Genomic DNA, 21,633 nt, shown 5'->3' on the forward strand with positions numbered 1-21,633 from the left:
GTGGTGTTAGATGGCCAGGCTGGTTTAGGTATCCCTGCTTCACATCCTCCATTTCCCACCAGCATCCGGCATGTACAAAGACTTAAATTTCTGTGATATGTAAAGGAACTGGTGTGGACTAAGGTTGTAATTTAGGTTATAACCATTTGACAGTGTGGGCATTCAGAAAGCTGTTTTGGTGCAACTGAGGAGGTGGTGCAGTGGTGAAATGGTCAGCTGCGAGTGCTATTGGCAACATTGCTGTCATGTGCTTTGCAGGTCTACAGTGCTTGTCTCTCACCTAAGGAGTCTTGTTGACTTGGGTTAAAGTACCACCCTGACATGAGGTGCACAGTCAGGTTCATGGTAAAGATACTTAGAACTCTTTTTATGGATTTGCTGGTTTCTTTAGGGAATAAGAAGGATCCTTACTTTACATCTGGGTTTGAGATAAAGTAATATTTCTTATTTCTTTAAGTATTATTATTAATAATAATATTTACTTAATTATTAAGTAAAAAAAAATTGTTCACTTGAAACTGTGTACTATGCATAGTTTGTGTATATAAAAATAGAACTCAAAATGAGCATTTCTATGCAGGAGGAAGTTAAAAGCAGTTGTAACTTTAGCAGTTGTTCGCTGGTAGAATTGAAGTGACAGAGTTTATCTGTAGGCCCTGAGTGAAAGGGGTGATTTTGTTCCCCATCACCCAGATCAATGAGTCTAGAGATAATGCAGCTAGCAAGCTGTCTGAATTGCTCTGAATCTAGTGTGGTAGAATGCTACTTTATTTTATTCTCGGAATGAGCTTGGTTGATTCACTTGCATTGCTATATCCTTCTGTGGACATTACAAGGCTATACTGTGCCACCTATACTGGGAAGCCCTGGCCAAAGGTTGAATTTTTGTTGCACTTTTTAAAGGGACAGAGTCTTCTGCCACAGTGTTTTTTCTGATTTAACCACCAGCGAGATACTGCAGGAGTGCTAGTGCTTTAAAAAGGAGGTGGGGGTTATGTGGAGGTGGATTGAAACAAATCCTTTCAGTCATGGGCTGCACTTGCATCATCTGGAAACCGTTGTGAAACCGCAGCTTAAGAACGTGCGGTGATTATAAATACAAGTGAAGTAGATTTAATTGATTTTTGTTGTCTGTAGTGAGAAATGTGGACATATAACAGCAATCAATTAAGTAGATATTGTTAAAAAAAATCAGTGTCACTGCAGTATGAGTAACAGAGATGCAGGCTGAAAGTTTTTTTTTTAAAACCCACCTGTTTGTGGGTTTGTATAACAGATACCTTAAACTCATTCCCTTTGAAGATTTAAATGTTTATTCAGCTTTATATGGATATACTGAGATGCTTTGGTGCAGCAGGCATTGTAGAATCAGGACTTTATTGAAGTTGGCAATAACACTGTAAAATCTTCTAGCTGGGATTTAAAAGCCAGAGCTCATCAATCTGCATAGTTTGTTTTAATCTTGATGCTACTGTAAATAGTCTACTGATGTCCTGGTATAACAAGGGAGTTGCATGCTCTTAATGAAAATAAAGAGCTAGTAAAGTAGAACAGTTCTGTTCGCTCGTATGTAGATCCCAGCATTGAACCATTGAATGATTTTGATTGGAAAGGACCTTAAGATCAACTCGTTCCAGCCCATCTGCCACAGGCAGGGACACCTTCTACTAGATGAGGTTGCTCAAAGCCCTGTCCAACCCGGCCTTGAAACACTGCCAGGGATGGAACATTTAGCACTTGTTTGGGCAACCTGTTCCAGTGTCTCACTACCCTCACAGTAAAGAACTTCTTCCTTATATCTAACCTGAACTTCCCCTGTTTAAGTTTTAACCCATTACCCCTTGTCCTATCACTGCAGTCCCTGATGAGGAGACCCTCTCGAGCATCCTTGTTGGCCCCCTTCAGACACTGGAAGGCTGCTGTGAGGTCTCCACACAGCCTTCTCTTCTCCAAGCTGAACAGCCACAATTTTCTCAGCCTTTGTATGGGAGGTACTCCAGTCCCTTGATCATCCTTGTGGCCTCCTCTGGACTTGCTCCAACAGCACCATGTCCTTTTTATGTTGAGGACACCAGAACTGTATGCAGTACTCCAAATGGGGTCTTGGCAGAGTAGAGGGGCAGGATCACCTCCTTTGACCTGCTGGTCACGCTCCTTTTGATGCAGCTCAGGATACAGTTGGCTTTCTGGGCTGTGCGCACACACTGAAGCAGGCTCATGTTCAGTTTCTCATTGACCAACACTCCCAAGTCCTTCTCCACAGGGCTGCTCTGAATCTCTTCTCTGCCCAACCTGTAGATGTGCCTGGGATTTCCCCGATGCAGGTGTAGGACCTTGTACTTGGCATGGTTAAACTTCCTGAGGCTGGCATCAGCCCACCTTACAAGCGTGTCAAGGTCCCTCTGGATGGCATTCCTTCCCTCCAGCGTATCAACCGAACCACACAGCTTGGTATCATTGGCAAACTTGCTGAGGGTGCACTCAATCCCACTGTCCATGTGACAAAGATTTTGAACAGGATTGGTCCCAAGACTGACCCATTAGGGACACTGCTTGTCACTGGCGTCCACATTGACATTGAGCCGTTGACTGCAACTCTTTCTGGGCAGCCATCCAGCCAATTTTTTATCCACTGGGAGGTCTATCCATCAAGTACATGTGTCTCCAGTTTAGAGACAAGGGTGTCATGTGGGACAGTGTCAAATGCTTTGCACAAATCCAGGTAGATGATGTCGGCTGCTCTTCCTCTATCCCTCAGTTCTGTAATCCCATCATAGAAGGCCGACAAATTAGCCAGGCATGATTTGCACTAAGTGAAGCCATGCTGGCTGTCACCAATCACCTCATTTTTCATAGTTCTCTGGAAGTATGTCAGTAGTCTTGTGCCTTTTCCAAGGCAAGAAAGAAGGAATAATAGGGTGTTGTCACGAGATCTGGGATTAAGACCTTGGTACCTTGTTATGATAAACTGCAGCACAGCTACTGAAACAACTTAAAATGTCAAAATAATGTGAGGGAAATACTTCCTGCAGTGTACTGGTTTGACTTATCCCAGCATTATTGGTTTCCATGGCTTTTATCCTTTGTTTTACAAGGTTAGCCATTTTTTTGTGTCAAATTTCCATCAGGCAGGAACAGTGTAATGTGTTCTTCTCAGTATGTGTAGGTGTGAGTAAGCTTTTCAGTTTGAATCTTACCAGCCCCTTGCATGTTGCTTGTCTTGCATGTGCTCAAAGGCTAAATGCTACTTAAAGTTGTGTTCTGATAAGCTTTTACTTTCACTTTTCATAATAGAAAAATAAATGCAAATTTGGTCCTGTCCTATTGATCCAGGCTAGCTGTCTGAAAGTTATTCAGCACTGTTGTGGAGGATACCAGAAATCTTTCTTCCGCTTTTTTTTTCCAACTTGACAGAAGGATTGACTGACCATGGAAGAGTTAGAAGTGGTCTGATGTGACATCAGGGTTGCCTGCTTTTTGTGTTAACATGCCATGAATTCTCCACAAAAAAAAAAAACAACAAACAAACCAAAAATATTTGCTTGCTGGCTTCATGTCCTGCAGAGCTGCCTTTCATCTGTGGGTTTATGCAGATAGGTTTGCTGTCTTCAACAGCTTCCAGTTCTCTGCTTGTCAGACTTCCAACTTGCCAAAGCCTTGTAGCTTATGAAAATTTGTTCAGGATTCAGTTAAGTTTGTCAGGAATAGATGGACTTCAGCTCTGCTTTGCTAGCCATTTCCACCCTTACAGTTCCCAGCTTATCTCCATTTAATATTTGTCTTTGGTATTTGTCTTTAATATTTTATATCCACTTAGTATTTGTATTCTCTGCTGCATGTGCAGGAGCTGATGCTGTCATCATTCTACTCAAGCACAAAAAGACTCAGAGCTTTCATCTTCTTTCCCCTCTGTTTTTACAAAGTGGGAAATGCTTCTCCATCATTTCTATTTTTGTTGCTTTTCTGTAAAAAAAGAGTTCAACTAACTCTGCCGAAGTAGAGTTTAGTTGCAGCTGGTGGTTTTCAACTTATCATTTGTGTATCCTGGGGAGAGAGGAGTGGATTGCATTCTGTTTTTGTTTTTTTTTTGTGTTGTAAATACTGGATTTTTTTTGTTTTGTTTGTAGTAATTAACAATTGGAGTGCATTACTTATATGTGGCAAAATATGATGAATCGAGAAAAAATGGATGAGTAGTGGTAAAGGATGATGTGCTAAAGATACGAGATGTGAAGGAGTAGAAACACTGAACAGAGAACTGGAAAAAGTACTTCACAGTAGATTTGGAAAAAATTCGCCATTTGGGAAACGAAGAACAGAGTTCAGTCATGAAGTGATGATGTTGTCTGAAATTTTAGAGTAAGTATTCATGATTAGCTTCCCATCCAGTATGAAGGTCCATTAACTCTTGTAAAGAAAGAAAATTTGCATAATGTTATATCTCACAGCTGTAGGAGTGTATCAGTTTGCCAAAGCTTAAGTGTTCCTTCTTCAGAGAAGGTACAAAAGCATCCTGGTAACTATACTGCTTCTGCTTTGCTAGGTGATGACTAGCTGAGGGCTTGACATAGAGTGATGTTCTCCAAGTTGGAGAGAGCATCTTCACCTTCAGAAAGCCATGTATCCTTGTATCTAGGGTACTTTCCATGTAGGAAAAGCTACAGTTCTTATCTGTTGTTTTTGATTTGGAGCAGGAACTTTACTTTTGAAGACATCAGTTCAGGAAATACAACAGGAAGAACTGCTTGCCATACAGAAATCTATATAGACATAGCAAAGGAGTAGATTTTTTTTAATATTCAAATTATTGTACATTTCCCAAAGGCATAATCATAAGCTTCACCCAGGAAGGTGACAGTCTGTAATGTAAAGTCATGATTAGTAGTTGTATGTTTTTATTTCCATTAATATTGCAACATGCTGTCATCAGTATAATAATTTTCTAAAGCAAATTAACAAATTACTGGAAGTACAGATAGGATACAGTTGGTTTTTTTTTATTATTATGGAATCTAGACTACAAAATGCAGTTTGAAATGCATTGGCCAAGTCATAGAATGGATTGGATTGTAAGGGACCTTTAATGATCATCTAGTTCCAGTGCCCTGCTGTGGACAGGGACATCTTTCACTAGATGAGGTTGCTCCTTGAACACTCCCAGGGATGGGGCATCCACAACTTCTCTGGGCAACCTGTGCCATGTCTCACCACCCTCATAGTAAAGAATTGCTTTCTTGTGTATAATTTAAGTCTGCTGTCTTCCAACATTGTTACTCTTTGTGCTATCCCTACAGGCTGTGGTAAAAAGTTTCTCTTTCTTGTTCTTATAAATCCCCTTTAAGTACTGAAAGGCTCCAGTAAGTCTCCTCAGAGCCTTGTCTTCTCCAGGCTGAACAACCCCAACTCTCTCAGCCTGTCTCCATAGCAGAGATGATCCAGCCATCCAACCATCTTTGTGGCCTCCCTTTGGACCCACTCCAACAGGTCCATGTTCTTGTACTGGGTTCCTCAGAGCTGAAGACAGTACTGCAGGTAGGGTCTCACAAGAGTGGAGTGGCAGAATCGCCTCCCTTGGTCAGGTGGCCATGCTTCTGTTGATGCAGCCCAGGCTGTGGTTGGCTTTCTAGGCTGTAAACTCACATTGCCACTTCGTGTTTAATTTTTCCTCCACCGGTATCTTCAGGTCCTTCTCTGCAGGGTGCCCTCAGTCCATTTGTAACCTAGTCTGTACTGATATGATTGCCCTCCTGATGCAGGTACAGAATCTTGTACTTGGCCTTGTTGAACTTCATGAGGTTCATATTTGCCCACTCAGCTCAGTATCATCTGCAAATTTGCTGAGGGTGTACTTAATCCCACTGGGTCATTAATAAAGATACTGAACAGTACCAGTCATGGTACAGACTCCTGAGGGATGCCCCTTATGACTGATATGCCTTTGGACATTGAACCACTGACTGCAACTCTTTTCATGCAGCCAGCTCAGCAACAAGGATGTTGTTTGGGAAATAATAGCTTCTTAAAGAAAACTGTTTTTTTTCTTTACATTAATTACAGATCTGATTGAGATCTGCAAATCAAATTAAGAATTTAATGCATCTGTAGTAATAAACGTTCTGAGTTCCCTTCGCCTACTTTTCTTTTGTCAAGTTTTCCTCTGGAAGCTTATTTCTACGAGGAGATTGAAGCTGCTGAGTGACAGTGGAGAGTCAGATTTAAGGAAAAAGCCCTGTTTTGAATGATACTGCATCCCTCTGAAATAGGAAGTTTGGCTGAAGCAATTCACTTTGGACATTCAGAGCTTACAATTTTGCTCTAGAAATTCAGGTTACAGCTGCATTTCAGTTCATGCTGTTTCTGTTGATAGTAAGCTCTGTTTGAAATGAGTATCATTTTGTATTCTTTTTACTCTTATGATCAGCAGAGTAAGGAGGGTGATACAAGGAAAAAATCCTGTGTTTTCAGCTATATCTACTTAGATAAAAGTTTGTATAAAAATTTCTTTAACTGACTGTCTTGAAAATGCAAACAACAAAGCCATTGGGAAAGAAAATTAGTTTAAAAGAGATTGCATTGATTTTTGGTACAGTTGTATTTCAGTGGGCATCATGAGCTCTCTTTTTAAAACATCTGTTTTAAAATGTATGTGATGATGAAACTAATATTGTCACTAATAATTTCAGATCATGACTGTTTATTACTGTCGCTGCCATAAAGTCTGTGACTTTATCTTAATGTCATTTAAAGAGACCTAGAGAAAAAGACTTATCCTTTGAGATTCTCTTTTTTTTTTTTTCCTCTACAGATTGCAATAGTGTTATTTTTCTGGTTCCCCAGCCCGTTGTGGATTACTTAATTAGACCATGCAAGGTTCTCAGAGTAGTAATCTGTGTTTTATTGAAAACTCTGCAGTAAGTATTATTGCAGATTACAGACTCAAAAGACATCCAGGTAAAAGCATACATCTTGTCCTTATATTCTGAAGAAGAATAACCCTTGCCTGCAATTAAGTGCAGCTGGTCAGAGCTAAAGGTCTGGCTATGATAGATGGGGAAGTGTCCATTTAATAGTGCATCCTCAACAGCAAACTGCTTGGGATTTCTGTTGTTCCCTTTTTGAGTATGACTTAACAGATGGGGGTCAGTGTTTGGGTTCTTTTTTTAGACTTCATGTAGGCAGGGTTGACTTGTGTCCAAAGGATAACTCTTGGGATATTCCTTTCCTGAAAACAGCCTATCACTGTACTGCTCTGCATCCAGCATGATCTCAGAAAGGGTCTTCTCGAGAAAAACTGAACAGACCTTTCTGTTTCTAGGAATAGAAATGTATTCATTAGAAAGAAATCCATTCATCACCTGGCTGTGACTGACCGGCTCTTGTTTAAGATTGTTCTGAGAAGTCTGGGAAGTCTTCAGCAATTCTGCTGTAGGGTTGTGCTTGCCAAATAGTTACAGCTTTATCTCTCAGAGGCTGGAGGGGAAAGAAAACAAGCAACAAACCAAACAAAAAAGAGGATTGGGGTTTTCTGAAAACCATGGGTGATTAATGTTAGTTGGCAAAATGTAAACACCTCTTTAATAACAATACTTTGATTAAGGCTTTAAGAAATAAATCTCCTCTTCTAAAAGTACAGCTCTTTATCGCTTCATCCAAGGCATGTCATTCTTCTCTGGAAGCTGTCACTTTAAAGTGTAACATCTGTGGGAGTGATTAATGTCTCTGTATCTTCACTGTACTTGAAATTAATCCTTGCAAAAATGCGGCAATAAAAATGATTGCTCCCATTATTTTATGGAAGGGATGCAGAGGGAAAAAACCCAACCCAGAACATAGAGTCAAAATAGGACTATACCTTTTCTTACAGGTCATTAAACCAGGCTTTCATGTGTCTTAAAACAACCCAGATAATTCTGATATCTTATCTAATGGCAACTTACCACTGCCTTAATCAGTCATTGGGTAAGGTTTGCAAATAGTCTTTGAGAGAATAAAGAGAACCTCTGTTTCTTCTCTCTTGTTAGGTGAGTATCTTAATTGTTTGGTTACAGGTCATGCTTCTGCCTCTCTGGTCCCAGTAAATCATCGATTATTCCCTTGCAGTAGATGGCAGGAAGATGCTCTGCCCAGGAATGCTCTCTAGTTGAATGAATAGAAAGTTCTTCGTGGACTATGTACTGTGTGTGGCCATGGAAGATGAGGATGTTAAATCTCTACTGTTTGAGAATTGGCATAGAGCTGTTAATCCTGGATGAATACCTTTTGCTTACAAGATTTGGCCTTAGAGTTGGATTTTTTTTTTTAATTGTATTTTTTTTGTTTGTTTGTTTTGTTTGAGACTGGCTTTTGCAGTGAGGTGCTCAGTATTTGCTCAAACTGGATTTATGAAGAGTCTGATGCTTTTAAAACCTGGGTTTATGTGTAGTGCCTGATCATTGACCTCGCTGATATGGAAGCTTTATTTAACCATTCACGTCTGCAGCTTTTGGTGCCGAACTTGGTGCCTGTGAGGGTTTTCAGGTCGGATTTAGGCTTGTAATTCTCATCATTCTGCTTGTGGGTTTGGGCCCACTTGCTTTAATGTGTTTTCATCATGCTGGCTGAAATGTCACAGTGGCCTTGGCATAACCTTTAGGGCAAGGAAGTGACAAATGAAGGAAATCCTCTTTAAGCCATAGAGTCATTGTACTGCTGGTTCTGCAGCTGTGTAAGCCCATTATATAAACAATTGTGATGTGCGTTTAGGGGAAAAAAAACACAAAGCAAACCAACAAAAACTTAATTACACCTTGCCTTAGGGCAAGGTGCAAAACTTTGCCTCATCCCTTCAACCTTGACATAAGCTGTATGTGAACACAAAGTAAGATCCTCCTTAGCGTTATGCGTTCAGAATCCTTTGTGAGGGCAGTATGTTCAAGAGAGTTTCTGCAGCATCTCTGGATGTGAGAGATACTTTGGGGTTCTTCAGATTCCTCCATGTGGTATTTCCTATGTACTTCATTTTGCAGTTTCATTCTTTTTTTGCAATGGTACAAAAAGATGCTTCCTGGAAGCTTAATGGAAGGTCATTTACTCCTGTAGAACTGGAATATCAAGCACAGTGTTTCTGGAAGTACACAGATGCCTTTCTTACCTCCCCTTCTCTGCTGTGAACGCTAGGCACACACAATTAACATGGTTTCCTTAGGAAGCCAGTTTCTTGTATGCAATGTAGCTGCACTGTCTCTGCAACAAAACTGTCAGGGTGGTATATGTGGTGCAGCTGGCAGCACATTTTTCATCAATTCCTGTTTCACCACCTAAGCCCAGATGTTTCCTGCCACCGTGTAACCAATACACTGCTCTTTGTAGGGGTTTCTGCAGCCCTGAAAAATAACTGATTTTAAGGATAGCTGAGTAATGTTTAACTTAAGAATTCTGTACCTGTAGTTGCCAGATGGTCATCATTGCCTGGAAAAAAAAATAAAAATTATTTCCATTAATGTTATCAGAAATAATTCTAGTATCCTACCCAGAGGGTAAATAACTTGAATTCAGTTCAGTGCTCAACTCTGTATCCTTTCTTCCTAAAGAATTTATCTATTTAACATAAAATCCACAGTGTTCTTTAAATTCAGTTGGATTTTATTTATCATCCGTTCTAATATAAAACCTCCTTATCTTGTCCCGGAAGATCACAGAAGTTTTATAGTACACCCACAAATACCACAGTGCCCTCCACAGTTTGTTTAATAGTCTGTCAAGGGTTCATTTAAGTTACTCTTTGAATAACTCAGTAGTTAAAGACAGTTCAGTAGCTTTGCCATCCCCTAAAGAGTGGGGCAGTGACTGCATTACTGCATCATCGCTTGTCTTCCCTGGATATGTTTCCTTTCTTGTCTTGCCTGGGAGGTGCCAGTGGCTGTAGCAGCATTTTTTTGTTCTCTTGTTTCTGCAACACCTCATCTGTCTGCTTGAGATCAATAATAATCATGAAAGGGTATGTGCAAAGCCTAAATCTAGGCACAATGTTTCATTAGCTGCTACTTGAGACCTGAAGCACAGCTTACCAAAACTGAGAACACTTCAGAATTTTTCTATATGTATGTTAGTACTGCGTATAAGCTACTCATCCTCCTTAAGACTCGGAGTACTTTGGATCCTTAGGTTGGGTCTTATCTCTTAAAAAGCAATTACAGAATGATTTTTCTGGAGATATTTGGGGTATATTTCCTTTATCAGTTACTGTTGCAGAGTCCCTTATGCAACTGTTCCATATTAACCTTGTTCATCTTCACAGTCTGAAGTTGCCAAGTCTGTAGTGTAGCTTGTTTGTCTTATTTTTGCATTTTAAACCATGTTCTGTGTCCTAGTTGAAAGTTAAAAGGAAAATCAGTGTTCTAATGGTCTGTGTAATCACTTAACTCCTGACCAGTTTCAAAAGTTTTTTTTTTTTTTCTAGTAGAAAATAAATTATAGAGTCAGAGAATACCAGATTGGAAGGGACCTCAAGGATCATCTGTTCCAACATTTCAGGCAAAGTATGACCTAGACTAGATGTTCTAGCACCCCGTTCAGCTGAATCTTCAAAGTGTCTACATGAATCTTATAAGTATCCAGAATTGGGCAGATGAAATTTTTTCATAAACACACATAAACCAATGATACGTGTTTGCTGCTTAAAATTTTATACTGCAGTTTGTCTTCCTTAACATTCTTTTCCTATGCAAGCAGTTTAGTAAGTGAGCTTGTCTTACTTAGTGAGGCATTTGGTTATATTGCTTAGGTACCTTTTGTGTCTGCATCACAATACATATTTAGAGAGAAAATGCATATGCACACAAACCTTTGCTACTTTTTGTGCAGGACTCTTGTGGCACCTCTTGAGACTGGTTCAGCTATTTCCTGTAGCATACAGTTGTTTACTGCTGTCAGTCTGTAGTTTCCAGCTTGTGTAGTTCAGGTCTATGGGACTCTTCTTGCTCTTACCAGTTTTTGGGTGGTTTTGGGTGTTTGTTTTTTTTTTCAATAGCCCTAATAAACAAGTTCAAAGTTCTGTTTTGTTTAATCTGTGTGCAATGGCAAACTATATTTCAGAGAAGTCTTGTGTGTTTTGTGTATGTAATATACTGTGGGGGTAATGATCAGAGAAGTGTATCTGCTGTTTTACTGTGGTCAGATAATTCCAGGTGTGTACTAGAATATTCTAGTTTTTTTTTATTTAATTATTGTATGTTCCTGCGATTTTATAATCTCATATAATTTCATCAGAATTCCTCCTATACTCTTAAACTGTGTTCTAGTCACTTCGTGTCTGTACATAGATATCTAACTTGCTTAGATAATTTGTGATTAGCATGCTTAATATTGTTTTAAATTCCTTCTAATGATGATAGAAAAAAACGACCTCATGTACTGTTTTATGATATTCTAATGTTCTTTCTCTTCTTATTTCCAGCTGTATGGGGAAACTTTGTCAATATGAGGTAATGTATATCACTTTTGTATTGTATTTCCTTGTCTGAAAAAAAAAAACTCGAACAACTAACTTACCTTTCCCATCAATACGTATCGCTGTATATCAAATAGGGAAAACAGAACATCAGCTCACAGTGTTGTTTGGATGGTTGCTAAGCAGCTGATACCATTTTTAAAATATAAGGTGTTCAGTCTCAAAAAGGGCTTGTATATCTGCTGCAAATATTGACCAGGATCTTACTTGCACTTCAGCATCTGCCCTTCTTTACACAAATTCATCTTCTGATCTTTTGATTTTTCAGACAAGGTGGTTGGCATAGCTGGGCCACATAGGTTTGGATTCTGCTTTTCCTCAGTACAGATCTGGCCATGTCTCAGTGACAATACAGGCTTAAATACTAAACAGCAGCAGATTCTCCGCTGCTTGTCATAACTGTGTTTCTGTATCTAGATTTAGAAATGCGGTTTTGAGGGTTTTTCCTCCTCCACAATTAATTGGGAAAGAATCTGATAGTTTAACTGCCAAAAAGCAAAAATATTCTGAAATGTCCCCTAGAATTTTGCCTTTAGAAATAGAAGGGCATAACATATGCATGCAAACCATGCAGATTTTCACAGCATTTCTTTTTGCATGTGAGTGTTTGTCCTGTGGGAAAATTCGTCAGGAAGGCACAACTAAAAAGAAAGTGAAAACTGGGACAGTCTGTTCCCTACAACGGAGTCTTTGTGCATAGAGGACAAAATATTTCATGATGCTGTTTTGCTGGTAAAGGGTTTTGCTAATGTGTTGTCATGCTTAGCAGCATAGAGTAAAGAAAGTTTGAAGCAAAGTAAGAAAAATAATGCGTCTTCTGTGAGTTCTGATTCATCCAGGACCGCTTACCCTGGAATCTATTCTTGTCCAAGGCTGACCACTTTAGTCCTCTTGGAGTTTCCCATCCTTGCTACAGAGTGTGTTCAGCTGTTAGGTAAACAGCTGTTGAGCTGCCGCAGCTTGCAGATGGAGGTATCATTTAGATTGTGTTACTGTGACCAGCAAGCTATAGCAGCTTAACATCTGTTATGTGAGCAGCTGAGCACATCCAAAGGAAGGATGAGAAACTCGGAGATGAGTTTGGGCAGCGTGTTCATTCCCTCATAAGCTGTCCTTCCAAAACCTGCCATTAGCTGTATCTGATGTCTTGTTTGAGATGCTCTGTATAGAGCTATCAAGAGGGAAAACTGTTTCTGAAAGTCTGATGTTGCAAGCCATTAAGATTGTTAGGAGGAAGAAAGAGCTTATGAGAAACTAGACTGCAGAGTGCCAGTTCTTAAGTTCCCCAGATTTGTGAATAAACAATAGTAGGAACCATTTCTGAGGAGACTTTTTAATATTCTGAGGGGTTTTCCAAATTCTTTGCTCATTTAACAGAGAGGAAAGTCTATGTATTCCACAGATTGTTCAAGTAGCTTCTTGTAAAGTTCTGTTACTTGGGAAAACCTTTTCAAAATTCACATGAATTATTTCATATTGTTTCCTTGTAGTATACTGTATAAACTGGAGGGGTTTTGTTTGCCACTGTTACAATCAATTACAATTTGTTTTGAAGAGATAGTTCAGGATCTGTATGTTTTAGTGTAGGAATTTACTGCACTCTACTGATACAAGGTGAATCTGTTCAATAAGGTTTTTGTCCCAGTAGTAGACTGAACTGACTTTTTAGTAAGAGAGCTTTACAGAGGAATATGAAGGGAATCATTGCTCTAACTTCTACTAGTATGACATATATATATATATCTGCTGAACAAAGGATCTTCTGTTTCCCTAGGTGTAATGACTTTAGATCCCAAGTAAAGGAGCTCTGTTTTATTTGAACAAGCTCCATTTTATGTTGGATACCATTGAATCCTCTAGTATGCAAAAACTTACTTCTGTAAGAGAAATAATTCCCCTTTCAGGAGTTTTATAAAAAAAAAAAAGGCAAATTGAAGGAAAATTGTGTAGATTAGATGTAAGAGATAAAATTTAAAAGTATATATATTCTGCACTTTTAGAAGTTAAAAAATGAACAGAACTAATAGAGGTAATTTACACAATTAAGTGATAAGTAAGACCAAGATTTGTGCAAAACACCACCTTCTTGAGACAGTGCTATATTTTCACCTTCATCCTTTGCTTCATTTCAAATGAGTAACATTTGTGTGAGAAGATAGTATTGCCCATCACATGGTCACTTAGGACAAGTTTTAGGTTTTGGTTTGGGTTTGGTTTTTTTTTCTGTTTTTTTCCTTGGGTTTGGAAAAGTTCAAATTCAAAGCTAGCTACTACATATGCCTTTCTCTCTTTTTGATGGATACTACAGGTACAGTTGTGGCATTAAGGGAAAATGTTTTGTTAGCATACTTGTAGCATACAGTAAACAGAGACCCTCAAAGAGGCATCTTAGGCATTTGCATAGTAAAGCTGCACTCAAAAACATTTCTGCTGACTGTACTTTAGTGCAGTGATTAGACAATTTTCTGCAGTTAATTTTCTCTGTTAAATGAATGTCAATTTTATTACTCTTTCCTGTGGCTTTTGTTCAGCTTCTGCCAAATTCGGTGACAAGACCAGTTGATTTCAGTGGAAACTGGGACATCTGCTTTCATTTGCTCTGTATGTCTTTGAAATAACATCAGCTGGGGATGCTTGGAAGACAGTGTTTTAGCAGGAAAAGCATGATGCAAGTGCAGTGGAACAGCTGTTGCTTAGGTGTGGATTATGTTTTTTCTTTTCTTGCCAACAGGTCTCTTCAAGAAAACGGGGATCAAAAGGTGGAAAGTAAAATAGAGGAGGTTAGTTTGCTAATAGTTGCAGTCTGTCTTGTTTTGAGGACCCCATTTCACTTATGTTTAATAAAAAATTTACTCCTATTTTATTATTCTCAATTCTACTAAAACCATTCAAAGCACCGGATTTGTGCCTGGTCACAAGTTTTTGAACTGTCCTTCACAAAAGGTGGAGTCTAACATAGATCTGTAAGGTGATTTTCTTGTTTTATCTTTTCCCCTCTAAATCTTTCTTGAAAGTAATAGCTCTACCATCTCATTTGCTGCAGAGGTTATGGCAGAGTTATCCTGAGAACTGCTTTTTGTTACAGAATGAAGGAGATACACAGGTTCTTCCCCCATCACCCTTACAAAATGTTAAATGTATGTATGTTTAGTAGAAATTCAAACCCTTCCAAAAATGCTTTGTTCTTAACTAATAAACAAAGGTAGTGGTGTCTGTGATCCAGGATGGTGTGCAGTAGAATGCTTTAAGCACAAGTACCGCAATTTCTGAAGTAGATATGTATTGAACACACTGGTGGTACTGTACTTCTGTACCCATACCTCTGAATTTCCATTTCAGCCTCAGTTTGTGAAATATCAAGAATGTGTACAACAGATCTTTCTCCAAGTGTTTTTAGACTTCCAGTCTAATAACAGTAAAACTAATAATTTAATGATACAAAAGTCTTTGCGGTCCATACAATTTCAAGTGGTAACTATGATTGTATATGGTGACAGAGTTTTAGTGAACTATAAAAACGAGTTCAGGGACTTGCTGAAATCTGGCACAACTGTTAGAAATTTGGGTCCTCTGATAAAGTACCTGAAACTGATGCAGACTTCAGTGATTCTCTCCTTCAAAACAGTGAAAATGCAAACAGAAGTCTTGGTAGGTGAATTATGTTTTCTAACAAAACTTTCATTATTTTTAAAAAGCTTAATAAATACCCTCAAATTATGATGTAAAACGTATCTTGGATTTTTTAACATGTTTCTTTAAATTTACATACCATGTTCTGAGGGAATTGTAGCCTTTGCACTGGAGCCAATGCCTCTGTGTAGTCTTAGGTATGTGTTTCTACTTTAAATAGGTTTTACTGATTGTCCTATTGTGATGTTGCTCAATATAGATTGCCTTTGACAACCTCAGACAAGTCACTTGTGACTTCACTTTGCCAAATAGAAATTATAAGATTGGGTATTCTTATCACCAAGGCTGTGGTACTCAGCCTTGAAGTATTTTCAGTGGTAAGGGATTTCCCATTGTAATGGGTGATATGGTTTTTGATGAAAAAGGTTCAAGGATTTTTTGACATAAAATATGCTTTAAGATGCAAGTTTCTTGGAGTATCTTCAATGAAACTTTTCACAGGAGACTATTTACCATGATTTTTGCTCTAAAATAACTTCCTACATGCATGTTTTGTGATAAGAATCTAGTTCTATTCGTCAGAGATTAAAAGTTATTCCTTTATTTCAGGCTGTTGCACCTCTAAGGGAGAAAATCAAAGACCTAGAAAAAAGGTATGTCTTGCTAAATTTGGGAAACAGTTGAAAAGCACAGTCTCTGCTCTGTGGTGTTCAATTCTGTAGTTGTAAGTTTGAGAAATGTTTTGTGTATACCCTCAGTACCCTTGAATTTTTATCATATCTAGGTGAGGATGGGACCTTGGATGCTGTAAAACATTAACCCATTAAGGTGTTTAGGTTGATTAATCCTTCTAAAGTAAACCAGGAGTGCTGGATTTTTGTGAAGTTCAAATCACTTGGAGGAATTTGCCAGTTTGAGTTCAAGCTGGTGATCAGATTAGTTGGAACAGACCATGGTTTACTAAGTCCAGCACAGGTGTGTGCTAAAATATATTGGTTTCAACTTCAAGACTGAAAATACATTTTCCCACATTTCCCACCTGTCATGGTTTAAATCCAGTCAGGCAACTCGTTCGCTTGCTCACTCCCCCCCCCCCCCCTTCTTTCCCTCCCCCTACTCCTGGAGGGACGGAGAGGAGAATCGAAAAGAATGCAACTCCCACAGGTTGAGATAAGAACAGTTCAGTAACTAAGGTATAACACAAACCACTACTGCTACCACCAATGATAACAATGATAAAGGAAATAACAAGGGAAGAGACTACAACACCTCAGCACCAGCCGACCGATAACTCGCCCCCCCCAGCCTGACCAAGCTCTGACCCATACCTCCTCCAACCCTGCAGTCCCCCAGCCCTTCCGGGGCACTCCCAGTTACCCCCCACCCTGGGCATGACATGCTGTGGTATGGAATACCTCTTTGGCTACCTTGGGTCAGGTGTCCTGTCTCTCCTTCATCCCGGCTTCCCCTCCTCCCTGGCAGAGCATGAGGCTCACAAAGTCCTTGGCCAAACCAAAACATCCTTGTTATCAGCTCTGTTCCCAGGCCGAAAGTCAGAACGCTGCACTGCACCAGCTACCAAGAAGGAGAAAAATGACTGCTACTGCTGAACCTAGGACACCACCCTTTTCATCAGTTACCGTAGTTCAGCTAATGTACAGATTTGCTTGTGAATCTTTGTGCATGTGTTTTGGATGAGCCTGACTGACTTGCTCCTCTCAGTATTTGTGAGTGAACATGTTACTGTGGATTAAACTAGATGATGCAATTGAGGAAAAGCAGACAACCTTTTGATGAGCTGCAGATACTGAATATCTACTGTAGTTCCACAAGCACCTTAAATTGACGTAGTTGCTTAAAAATAAAAATCCAAGCCTGTTCCATTTCTCCCTGGCTGCTTGTGTCTTCCCTGCAACATGTTTTCCTCACTTTTATGCCAGAAGAATCATGTGAGTGCTGATAGTAAGCTAGCTGGGAAAACCAGACATTTCATTCTCTTTGGTTTTCCTCCCTTCTCAGCTTGGTTACCTTTCCATCAGTTCTCCCATCTGAGTGTCCTCATGGGCAAGTGCTTTTCATTACAGAATAAGTTCTGGAATAGGGGTGGGAATTTTCCATACTGGCAAGGACACTTGCTTTTAACAGTGACGCTTTCACAGGTGGCACTGTTGATGTCCCAGACAAACAGCTAGCCAACAAAGCCACAGTACAAAGAGCTGAGTTTGGACTTATACAGGCAGTACCAGTAAGCTTGGATGGTTATGTATGCCATACTGGTGGTTGTATGTTGACCCAGTGGATGGGGGGCAGAATCCCATTGCTCTTAGAGGTATGCTCAGTGCCCACAGTGTTTTGAGTTTTGTTTGTCAGCGAGCAGTTGCCCCTCCTCCTCCCACCTCCTATGCTATAAAAAAAAAAAGAAAGAGGAAAAACACAGTTGTGAATTGTGTGGGGGTTTTTTGGTAGTTTTTTTTTGGTGTTTTTTTTTCCAATTGATTTGAATGATTCAGTGACCTGCCACATGCAATTTATTTCAGTGAGAATACCGATCTGATTGTTCATCCCTTTATAAGCACGCAGACTTCATGGGTTGAACTAGGTGATGTGTTTGCAACACAAACCAAATTGCAGACTGCGTCACCTGTAGTAGTTGCATGTGATGCTACCATACAGATTATAGCAGTCAAATTATAAAGAGTTTATGTGCAAATGAAAGTTTTTATGTACTGTCTGTTCAGTTGACTGACTTAATCTTTTTTGACAGGCCAGTATGTTTTCAGCTTAAGTTGTTAGTAATTCGGGTTATTTCCTTCTGCCATTCACAAAGGACCTTTGTGGAAGGGTATCCTGACTGGCTCTTTTATTTTTTACAGCTGTTATTTTTTTCCAAACGAGCAGTGAGTTGTTGGGTGGAACCACTAAGTTGAAACTTCTCCCAGGAGCCATCTAACTGCTCTTTTCTTTTTGAGTCGTGTTTGCACTGCATTGACGAGTCTTGTTTCAGGTATCTGTTAATAAAGAGAAAGAATCAAAATATTTTTCTGCCTCTGTGTGAGCCAATCTGGGAATTATGCTTTCACAAAATGTAGGCTTTGGGCTCTTTTGGTCCATATCAAAATACAGGCTCTTGTTGTTGGTTGGTTTTTTTTTTTTCCAAATAGTGTAGGCATTCACCTGTGCTGGTTCAACTGCATATGGGTTGTTGCAGTTAGTAATTTTTTTAATTTATATCTGAGTAAAGTGACAAAAAATATCTACTAGTATCAGGTGCCTGAAGGCTGATCCAGCTTGCAAAGCTTATTCTCTTGTGTCAGTATGTGTTGTTTTTTTTTTTACCTCGTAAGATGATAAAACCTGAAAGAAAGCCATCATTATGCTTTTGGGAAACAAGAAAGACAAGGATTCCTTAATGCGAGTCTCATGATGAGATTGATTAACTGAAGCTGAAGTTGGGAAGTTTTTATTAATAATTTGCATAGCAAAAGCATTGTGGTGTAGTTGTCAAAGCAAGCGTTAAGTCAAGATAAACTCAGTGTTGTTGCCAGATGAACATTCAGCTGCATCAGTTCCAGACTCCTACCCAAGCTCTAAGCTAGTACTGGTGAAATGGTAGGAGCAAAAATGGCGTCTCTTTGGCTGCAGGATGATACCATGCTGGGCTAATGTGACCTTAAAATAGTGGTCTTAAAAATGGAAAAGACTGACTTTTACCTTGCATCAAATTATTTGGCACTTAATTATTTTTTTTTCTCCCATAACTCCATAAACCTCATTATTGGTGGATTTGCCTTTCTCTCATTGGAAGGTGGTTTGTTGCATGTCTGCATTACACTTGCACACTGCTGTTTCTCATTGGTTTACCTTAAGTCAAAGAAATAGGGTTACCGCTGGTGACCCGTGTAGCTATACAAGGCAAATGTAGGTAAATTCTTATTTCAGTCTTCCTGCATGGGTAACATTGGGAGATTCTGTTGCCATATTTCTCCTGTCCAGGAAACTAAAAACAGCTTTTGCTCTGGAATTAAAAGTTGACACAAGTAGAGAAGCATTTGTGCTTTGCCTCTGAAGAATTTCTGTTGAGCCAGTACTGCAAGTTAGAAGCAGAGGAGGTGCTTCAAGGTCAGAAGTGATGGGGTCAGTTTTGTCAGTTTGTGTAAATCAAAAAGTAATCTCTGTGAACTCTTGGCATGTATGCCTCCAGCATGCTACCTCCAATTGCATCTCTGGCATGTGGACTTACTGGAGGAGAAGAGCAACCATAGTTTGATTTCTGTCCAGTGTTACCCTGATATTTAGTTAAGAAAAACTTGAGCTATTAAAATATCACAAAGACTGCAGTGTTACACGCTGAGATGAATAAAACTAAGTTCACACCTTTCACATCTTCCTTTGAAGGAGTTTGTTGCTTTACACAGAATGCATGCCAGTAGGGGGAGAAAGAAGTGATAGAGGCCGTGTCCATGAAATCATCTAAGGTTCTCAGCATCAAGAGCTTAGGAGGGCACCTGAGATCCATGTATCACAGTTTTGTTTTAGGATGTTTTAGTGTTTTAGTTTTTAAGTTCCTGTAAAGAATAAAGGGAAAAAAATTACAGTGACCATCAAAACAATGGTAGTCTAGCTATTTCTGAGAAGAAAATTAAGATTAGCTTTCATACTGAATAAGCTTTCTGGTAAAAGTTGTTGAATATCTTAAGAGTTTCTTCAACATTCTGATTGTAAACTTTCCAATTACTGATTGCCGTGAAACTTTAAGGAGAATTTAAGCTTTATATTGTAAACTTCACATTGAAACGTTGAAAAGTGTTTGAAGTCAGTGTGGTAAGTCAACACAAGATGCTTTCTTTTCTAGTACTTTTAAGAAGGTGGTTTACTTTTTAAAACATGAAAGAAAAAATAAATAATCCCAGTGACTTGTGATGCCATTCCTGCTCTCAGAATATAGAAGTCAGTTGATCCATTCTGGGAAAATCTGTTAAGCAGAAATACTCAAAGCACTTTTTGCAGATCAATTTTGATATTTCTCACAGAGCTTTTACTAAACATAGACAATTTCTCATGTTGGCCCAGATCCTTCTTTATTAAAAAAGACTAAACATACCTGTAGCAGAACTTTAAGAATGGGAAGTTGTCAGAGCAGATTTTTGTATTTTGAAGACAGATATGTGAAAGAAGCAGCAAGGCTGAAACTTACATAGTTCCTCTTCTTTGTCTTTAAATGTTCTGTAGTTTCACCCAGAAATACCCACCGGTGAAATTTTTATCAGAAAAGGATCGTAAAAGAATCCTGGTAAGTTGGTATTTATTCAAGGGTTGTTTTGGGGAAATAAAAAATCTGTGGAATATAATTAGTCTTGTAGGATTAATTAAAGACATGAGTAAATAAGTAAATTACCTTGAATATTGTATGTTGCCCAGGGTTAAGAGTAGTGCTTCACTTAATCTGTGTTGATGCTCTCAAACTCAGCATTTGGATAATAGACTTGCTGCTGGTTTGGAGATTTGACATGCCAATTAAGCTACTGCTCTCTGCTTGCAACATCTCAGGATTGTGTTGCCAAAAGGCCTTTGTGTGTGCTCCCAGATGACTTAAACTTGCAGAGAAACTGGGAAACTTTTTAGGCACTTCTTGACCCAAAGCTTGGGCAAAATCAGGTCATAAGGCTAGAAGAGCAGCTGCTCTGCAGCCCTGTTAAGAAGGACCAGTTAATTAGACCGAGGAAGTGTTCATCTCTTCTCTTCTTTGTTGTTTTTGATATTTTGAAACTTCATAGGTTTTTGGGGTGGAAGAGGAGGGCAGGTTAAGTCAGGACAAGTACTTATCCAAGGCATTCTTATATTCAGCAAATTGTGCTGTAACGTCAGCTTCACAGTTTTGTCTACAAACACTTTTGAAATTAGTTGTGTCCTAAATTCTCCCTTGTTTCTGTCTGTCCTGGGGGAAGAAACATGTCTCCCTGATGTTGAAGAAGCAGAGAAAGTATAGCTACTTGAGATGTGCAAATACAGATTATGAACTTCTGCCTCTGTAGTAGAAGGCAAAGACTGGGACAAATCCTTACTTGTCTGGTGTTCTTGTTTGCTCTGATTTCAAAATTTTGAAGAAAACCACTGAAAAGATGCAAATAAAAACAAATTTTGTTTTTACTGCTTTATTAAACAGTAGTCTTTATTGCTATTGCAAAACTTCATAAAGAATGTGCTGTCGAATGAATTTAGTTCTGCAATGTTATTCTGTTGTGACAGTCTGAAGGAGATAGACCTCCTGTTCCCTTGTTGAGTTCCTGTTCCCTGCTACTCTGTTCCCTTGTTGAGTATGGAAGATACACTGAGGAAAATAGCAGAGAGAAGCTTAAGTCTAAAAATTCCTAAATTATGTGCTCAGGTGTGCAAGGGTAATGAAGTTACCTTAGTGTTACGTTTTCTGTGTAAGCGAGAAGGTGCTTTCAAGTAAAGTATCATGCAAGCTGTTAATAGGCTATTGAGCTCTTAATGCTAAGTTTTAGGCTTTGCCT

General features: G+C 39.1%; 1 protein-coding gene across 1 annotated transcript in view; it reads left to right on the plus strand.

The window, feature by feature from the left end:
• Positions 1-21,633, plus strand: part of UXS1 (UDP-glucuronate decarboxylase 1) — a 61,405-nt gene that overhangs the window by 2,650 nt on the left and 37,122 nt on the right. The window contains exons 2-5 of the mRNA XM_057422231.1: positions 11,435-11,462; positions 14,220-14,268; positions 15,728-15,771; positions 20,348-20,408. Of these exons, the coding sequence (XP_057278214.1) occupies positions 11,435-11,462; positions 14,220-14,268; positions 15,728-15,771; positions 20,348-20,408 (182 nt within the window). The remainder of the gene's footprint in view (positions 1-11,434; positions 11,463-14,219; positions 14,269-15,727; positions 15,772-20,347; positions 20,409-21,633) is intronic.

The sequence above is a fragment of the Pezoporus wallicus genome, unplaced genomic scaffold (genome assembly GCF_028554395.1).
Source record: "Pezoporus wallicus isolate ANWC-B61680 ecotype Strahan unplaced genomic scaffold, APGP_CSIRO_Pwel_v1 contig_5785, whole genome shotgun sequence".
Classification (NCBI taxonomy): domain Eukaryota; kingdom Metazoa; phylum Chordata; class Aves; order Psittaciformes; family Psittacidae; genus Pezoporus; species Pezoporus wallicus.